Source organism: Nothobranchius furzeri, chromosome 17 (genome assembly GCF_043380555.1).
Source record: "Nothobranchius furzeri strain GRZ-AD chromosome 17, NfurGRZ-RIMD1, whole genome shotgun sequence".
Classification (NCBI taxonomy): Eukaryota; Metazoa; Chordata; class Actinopteri; order Cyprinodontiformes; family Nothobranchiidae; genus Nothobranchius; species Nothobranchius furzeri.
This window is the reverse complement of record NC_091757.1, coordinates 57,744,644-57,752,143: the sequence shown is the minus strand read 5'-3', so window position 1 is coordinate 57,752,143 and position 7,500 is coordinate 57,744,644. Positions and strand designations below refer to the sequence as shown.

Sequence of the window (7,500 nt, the reverse complement as noted above, 5' to 3'; positions counted from 1 at the left end):
CTCTTTTATGTTTTATTTGCTGATGTTAAACAAAAGATTGGCAGTTAAAAGTGCCGTCTGAGCTGCAGCTTCATGCTGTGCAGGATTTTCTGCCTCCTCCGATTCATAGACTGTTTAATGTAATCCTTCGTAGAAATAGGACAAAAACAGTTCTTTGAGGCAGGATTGAGGCCAGTCACAGAGGTGAGGAGTAACCAGCAGGTAACAGGATTAACAATGTGAATGACCTCCAAATTTAGCTCTTCTGCAGCAGCTAAAATAAACCCAGCTCTTAAATAAGACCTGCGTGTGATGTTTGTTTAGCCCCAGAAGTTACATCCATCTTCCATGTTTCTTTAGTGGTAGATGCTGGAGAATTCTTATGTTGTCATGGTTACGTGGAATAGGAACAGTCATGGGATGTGGTGTTTCAAAGTCCAGCCAGTTCCATAAAAACTCCAGGAAAGGTAACTAAAAAGCATCTGTTACGTCAAACAGAAAAACCTCATGTTTGTTTCTGAAATCTCAAACTTTTGTGTTTCTGCTCCGACGCACAGCCGTCACAAGTAAGTCCCATCTGTCTCCTTTGTTGTTGTTATTGTCCGCTGTTAAATATTAAAGGCAACCTCTTGTGAGAGCAGAGAATACATTGACCAACTGTACACGCATCAAACTGGAATTTCAAAACAACAAAACAGAAAATAATTTTCCACTTCAAAGAGCACAGAAGCTCATTGTCTTATTAGAACGTAAAAACACGCTGAAATTAAATTTTGACTTAGTTTATTCAACATGTTTTGCAACAGAAATGTAGCATTGGTTGAAAAGTGTAGCTAAATGTACCAATCTGCAGCTAAATTAAGCCAATTCTAGCTAAATGTATCAATTTTTGAATTAAAATAGTAATTTGTCTCAAAATCTAGTGATTTGGTTGCCTGGCAACCAGTTGTATTATTGTGAATATATGACATGCAGAGCAAAATCATTTAGCTTAGGCTGCTGTCTGTCTAGTTTTCCAGGCTAGCAATTGGAAGCTAAATGTTGCAATTTGTAGTTGAATTAAGCAATTTGTGGCCTAATGTAGAATTTATTACTAAATATAGCAAATTGAGAATTTTGCAATTTGTAGCTAAAGGTAACAGTTTTTTTGTTAAATGTAACAAAGTATCATACATGTAAGGCCCACCATAGAGTACGCACTTTGAAATTCAAACATTTTATGAATAAAAACTCGTGAAATAATGACTTATTTATTCTGCCAACTGAAAATGTTTATTTTCACTTTAAAAACACAAAAATACACAAGTAATAAACATTTAAAAGTCAGAATGACAACCTGCAGCTATAATTTTTGATTGTTTTCCTTGTACATAAACTGAAATTTTGAGAAAAAAAACACCCATAAATGAACACAGTTTAGTATCCTCCAAATTTTTTGTCACCTCACCTAAAAAACTTTTTATTTAATTGGCTGTTTTTGTATTTCAGCCATAAAAGCTGCTGTTCTGATTCAGCGATGGTACAGACAATATGTGGCCCGCACAGAGATGAGACGGAGGTACACCTGGCATATCTTTCAGTCCATCGAATACTCTGGAGAGCAGGCTCAGATCAAGGTGAGTCATTACCACCAAAGACTACAGGTGAAACTTGGAAAATGTGAATATGGTGCAAAAGTCAATTTATTTCAGTAATTCAAATTAGATTGAGAGACCATCTAAAGGCTCAGGAACACTTTGCAGACGTGTTGGATTAATTAGCTGATCAGAGTGTGACACTTGGAGCCTAGAATAGTGAACTTTATCACAATTGTCTGAACATTATTTAATTTTATTCATATTATTAATTTTCATAAGCTGCTGCAAGCCATAATCATCAAAATCATAACAAATAAAATCTAGAAATATCTGGCTTTGCATGGAATTAGTCTGTTTCATGTTTTAGTTTCACTTTTTAAATTGAATTACTGAAATATTGATCGTTTGTATCATATTCTAATTTGATGGAAAGAGCAAAAACAAGCAAATAAATAAAGAAAAAATAAGGCATTGAAACCTTCCGGTTCCTGTCCTGTGCAGCTTTATAACTTCCTTGGCTACCTCATGGATAACTTCACACCAGCCAGCAGTGAACGTGAGACATTCTACACTCATTCAGGTCACTTTGTTGTGAAAGTCAGTGTTTAACTTTGAATTGTGTCTCTTCAGGAAACTTGATCTCACACATCTTCAGAGAACATGAAGTGTGTTTGGATGCAGAATGGGAGAGGTACTTCTGCTACAAAAACATTGAGGTGCCGGAGGTTTACTCGGGACCTCACCTGACCTTTCCTCTGACGGTGGAGCAGGCGGTCGGCCTATTGGAGGCCTTCAGGAACAAGAAAGTAGGTGGACAGCAGTGAGATGAGTTTTCAACCAGTTTGGTGCTTCGATCACAGAACACACTGGTGTAGAAGTAAATGAACCCGTTAAACAGCGTTTTCTGTCATTTGTGACCTTCCTGTTAACTCGTCTCTCTCTCAGTAGCAGCTGCACTCGCGTTACGCTCTCCAGCTGCTCCTGGAGACATGGAAGCTGCTCCGCATGTTGCCAAACATCAACCGCATCTCCACCTGCCAAAGCAAAGAGATCACCATCTGTGGTCAGAAAACCTAACATTTGGAGAGTATTTTTTTTTGTTTTTTGACTTTGGATTTTACATTTTGTGGCTAAGAAGATCAGAGCATTCCAGAGTGTGATTTGAAAAATAAAGAACAGCACAAGTAAAAACACAAACACCGTCACTAATGAGCCTCCTAAATATTTCATTATCTTGTCTCATTTCAGGAGATTTGCACGGACAGCTGGAAGACCTGCTGCTGATATTTTACAAGGTTAGCCCCTCTGAGGTCTAAATCATTTATTATTTGCATTTTTATAAACAAATACACCTTGATTGTATCAGAAAATTAATACAAATCAGTAGCAAAAACTGAAAAATTAACATGTATATGAGGTGGAAATTGGGATAAAATATTTCAAATGTACATTGAGGTTTGTTATTTTTGATAAATCTTCTTGAACAATGTTACTGATTGTTTAGTTTTGATTGAAATGGTGCAAATACATTTTATTCATAAGTACATTTTATTCATAAGTAAGTACATTTTATTTATAAGTAAGTACATTTTATTTATAAGTAAGTACATTTTATTCATAAGTAAGTACATTTTATTTATAAGTAAGTACATTTTATTCATAAGTACATTTTATTCATAAGTAAGTACATTTTATTCATAAGTAAGGACATTTTATTCATAAGTAAATACATTTTATTCATAAGTACATTTTATTCATAAGTAAGTACATTTTATTCATAAGTAAGGACATTTTATTTATAAGTAAGTACATTTTATTCATAAGTAAGTACATTTTATTTATCAGTAAGTACATTTTATTTATAAGTAAGTACATTTTATTCATAAGAACATTTTATTTATCAGTAAGTACATTTTATTTATAAGTAAGTACATTTTATTTATAAGTAAGTACATTTTATTCATAAGTACATTTTATTTATCAGTAAGTACATTTTATTTATCAGTAAGTACATTTTATTCATAAGTAAGTACATTTAATTTATAAGTAAGTACATTTTATTCATAAGTAAGTACATTTTATTCATAAGTAAGTACATTTTATTCATAAGTACATTTTATTTATCAGTAAGTACATTTTATTTATAAGTAAGTACATTTTATTCATAAGTAAGTACATTTTATTCATAAGTAAGTACATTTTATTTATCAGTAAGTACATTTAATTCATAAGTAAGTACATTTTATTCATAAGTACATTTTATTTATCAGTAAGTACATTTTATTTATAAGTAAGTACATTTTATTAAAAAGTAAGTACATTTTATTCATAAGTAAGTAAATTTTATTTATAAGTAAGTACATTTTATTCAAAAGTAAGTACATTTTATTTATCAGTAAGTACATTTTATTTATAAGTAAGTACATTTTATTCAAAAGTAAGTACATTTTTTTATCAGTAAGTACATTTTATTTATCAGTAAGTACTTATTTATATAGCACTCATCACAGACAGAGAGCCACAAAGTGCTTCAACATAGATCAACAACAAAACAAATCATAAAGTCATAAAATCAAAATGATCTCAAAAGAGAAATACATTTAAATCAGAAAAACAAAGTTAAAAAAATCACAAAACAAATGAAAGACAACTTTAAATTTCAAAATAAAAACAAGAAAACTAAATGTGCATAGTCTTTTTTTAACTGTTCAGGTGAAGTGAGAAGCTCCCTGAGGTTTACCTGGTGCTTCCATTTAGAGTCCAGCTTGACCTCTAACCTTTCCGTCCCTTGTTTACCCCTCAGAACGGCGTCCCGTCTCTGGAGAAGCCCTACGTGTTCAATGGAGACTTTGTGGACCGAGGCAAAGACTCCATCGAGATCCTCCTCATCCTGTTTTCCTTCCTGCTCGTTTACCCGTGTGACGTCTACCTGAACAGAGGAAACCACGAGGACCATTTAATCAACCTGAGGTGGAAAATCTCAACACTGTAAAACAAGAAGTCTCGGTTTCTTCCATAAGTTTCATTTAAATAAAACCCAAAATGTCCTCATCCTTGTTTTCAGGTATGGCTTCACTAAGGAAGTGCTGACGAAGTACAAGGTACATTTTTATGGGAAAAGCTGCAAACATAATTCCTATGAGCATCCAGATGAATGTATGTTTTTATCTAAAGAGCAAAGATGAGTTGCTGTTACACAATATTATAAAAACTTCATAAATATAATATATATTATCTCCTGTCAGCTGAGAAGATTTCAGGTCATTAAACTGAATCACTGCAGGACATCTGACGATTCAGGGAGGTCAAAGGTCACAAAAGCTGCAGAGGAAAAATGTTTCAGAAACAAAAATATTACAAACTGAAACTACGTAGAGTCAAACTTCTGCTTCTTTCCTATGTTTCTCCTTAGATTCATGGCAAACGGATCCTGAAGCTGCTGCAGAAGATTTTCAGCTGGTTGCCATTAGCAACGGTAATTGATCAGAAGGTGTTGGTCCTGCATGGAGGCATCTCAGACACCACAGACCTGGGAGTCCTGGCCAGACTGGACAGACATAATGTGAGGAACATCATAAAACCAGCAGACTAAAGTGATTTGTATAATATTTCTCATAAACGAGTGTTACCTTCCACAGTATGTCTCAGCAATGAGACCTCCAAAGAAGAGGAACAGCAGCTCCTCGGGGGTGTCCATCGACGCAGATTTGGAAGAAGATATTTGGAACACCAGTAAGATCTTCCAGCGCCGAGCCTCTGTCTCGTACCCCAAACCCCTGGGCCCACGGGACTGCTTCCAAAACCGCTCCCTGCAGGATTTTTCCGGCCGCATTAAAGTAAAGATGGAGGACGAGCTGGAGAGCAGCAGGAGGAGAGAATCTGTGTATCAGTTAGCAATCAACAGATCAGAAAAAGATGTCTTGGGTGTGTCCAATGACTCGGTCACCAGCTACGACAACCCCAAAGAGGAGTGGAGGCAGGTAATGGAGCAGAAGGTTTCTTTAGATCAGCGGTTCCCAAACTTATTCAGCCGCGCACCCCCTTCTATGTCCCGGCCATGTCGACGCACCCCCCACATCAGGGCATGGCTATATATATATATATATATATATATATATATATATATATATATATATATATATATATATATATATATATACACACATATATATATATATATATATATATATGTATATGTGTATATATATATATATATATATACATACATATATATATATATATATATATATATATATAAACATGTATATATATATATATATACCGTCATTCCTCCTTGAACCGTCACCTTATCGTGGTGGAGGAGTTTGAGTGCCCTAATGATTCTGGGAGCTATGTTGTCTGGGGCACTTAGTGCCCCTGGTAGGGTCTCCCATGACAAATTGGTCTTAGGTGAAGGGTGAGACAAAGAACGGTTCGAAGGATCTTTCATGGCGGTTAAAACGAAGAGTCGGAGTACCCGGCCCGGAGGGTTACCGGGGTCCCACCCTGGAGCCAGGCCTGGGGTTGGGGCCCGTGAGCGAGCGCCTGGTGGCCGGGCTTTCGCCCATGGGGCCCGGCCGGGCCCAGCCCGAACCGGATACATGGGCTCGTCCAACTGTGGACCCACCACCCGCAGGAGTAACATGAAGGGTCCGGTGCAATGTGAATCGGGTGGCAGACCAAGGCGGGAGCCTTGGCGGTCCAATCCCCGGACAAGAAAACTAGTTTTTGGGACATGGAACGTCACCTCGCTGGCGGGGAAGGAGCCGGAGCTTGTGGCAGAGGTTGAGCGGTACCGGCTAGATATAGTCGGACTCACCTCGACACATTGCATTGGCTTTGGAACCCGAGACCTGGAGAGGGGTTGGACACTCTCCTTTGCTGGAGTTGCTCCGGGTGAGAGGCGGAGGGCTGGGGTTGGCTTTTTGTTAGCCCCGAGACTCTCTGCCTGTGTGTTGGGATTTACCCCGGGGGACAAGAGGGTAGCTTCCTTGCGCCTTCGGGTCGGGGAACGGGTCCTGACTGTTGTTTGTGCTTATGGGCCAAATATCAGTTCAGAGTACCCACCCTTTTTGGAGTCCCTGGGACGAGTGCTAGATAGTGCTCCATCAGGGGACTCCATTGTCCTGCTGGGGGACTTCAATGCTCACGTGGGCAATGACAGCTTGACCTGGAGGGGTGTGATTGGGAGGAACGGCCCACCTAATCTGAACTCGAGCGGTGTTTTGTTATTGGACTTCTGTCCAAGCCGCAGTTTGGCCATAACGAACACCATGTTCGAACATAAGGATGCCCACCGGTACACTTGGTACCAGGGCAGCCTAGGTCACAGGTCGATGATAGATTTTGTAGTCGTATCATCTGACCTGCGGCCGTATGTTTTGGACACCCGAGTGAAGAGAGGGGCGGAGCTGTCAACTGATCACCACCTGGTGGTGAGTTGGATCAGATGGCAAGGGAACATGCCGCGTAGACCTGGCAGACCCAAACGCATAGTGAGGGTCTGCTGGGAACGCCTGGCAGAAGAACCTGTCAAGACGGTCTTCAACTCCCACCTCCGGCAGAGCTTTGACCACGTCCCGAGAGCAGTGGGGGACATTGAGTCCGAGTGGGCCTTGTTCCACTCTGCGATTGTCGAGGCGGCTGTTGCTAGCTGTGGTCGTAAGGTGGCCGGTGCCAGTCGTGGTGGCAACCCCCGTACCCGCTGGTGGACACCAGAGGTTCGGGGAGCCGTCAGGCTGAAGAAGGAGGCCTACAGGGCGTGGCTGGTCTGTGGGTCTCCGGAGGCAGCAGACAGGTACCGGATAGCCAAGCGGGGTGCAGCAGTGGCAGTTGCCGAGGCAAAATCTCGGGCGTGGGAGGAGTTTGGTGAGGCCATGGAGAAAGACTATCGATCGGCTCCAAAGAGGTTCTGGCAAACTGTCCGGCGCCTCAGGAGAGGAAG

The 7,500-nt window shown here is 39.6% G+C and overlaps 1 protein-coding gene across 1 annotated transcript in view; it reads left to right on the top strand.

Annotated features, from left to right (window-relative positions):
• ppef2a (protein phosphatase with EF-hand domain 2a) overlaps positions 1-7,500 on the top strand; it is an 18,038-nt gene that overhangs the window by 457 nt on the left and 10,081 nt on the right. The window contains exons 2-12 of the mRNA XM_054731692.2: positions 340-446; positions 537-545; positions 1,468-1,595; positions 2,058-2,112; positions 2,187-2,362; positions 2,505-2,619; positions 2,805-2,851; positions 4,360-4,526; positions 4,621-4,657; positions 4,969-5,118; positions 5,195-5,536. Of these exons, the coding sequence (XP_054587667.1) occupies positions 362-446; positions 537-545; positions 1,468-1,595; positions 2,058-2,112; positions 2,187-2,362; positions 2,505-2,619; positions 2,805-2,851; positions 4,360-4,526; positions 4,621-4,657; positions 4,969-5,118; positions 5,195-5,536 (1,311 nt within the window). The 5' untranslated portion in view covers positions 340-361. The remainder of the gene's footprint in view (positions 1-339; positions 447-536; positions 546-1,467; positions 1,596-2,057; positions 2,113-2,186; positions 2,363-2,504; positions 2,620-2,804; positions 2,852-4,359; positions 4,527-4,620; positions 4,658-4,968; positions 5,119-5,194; positions 5,537-7,500) is intronic.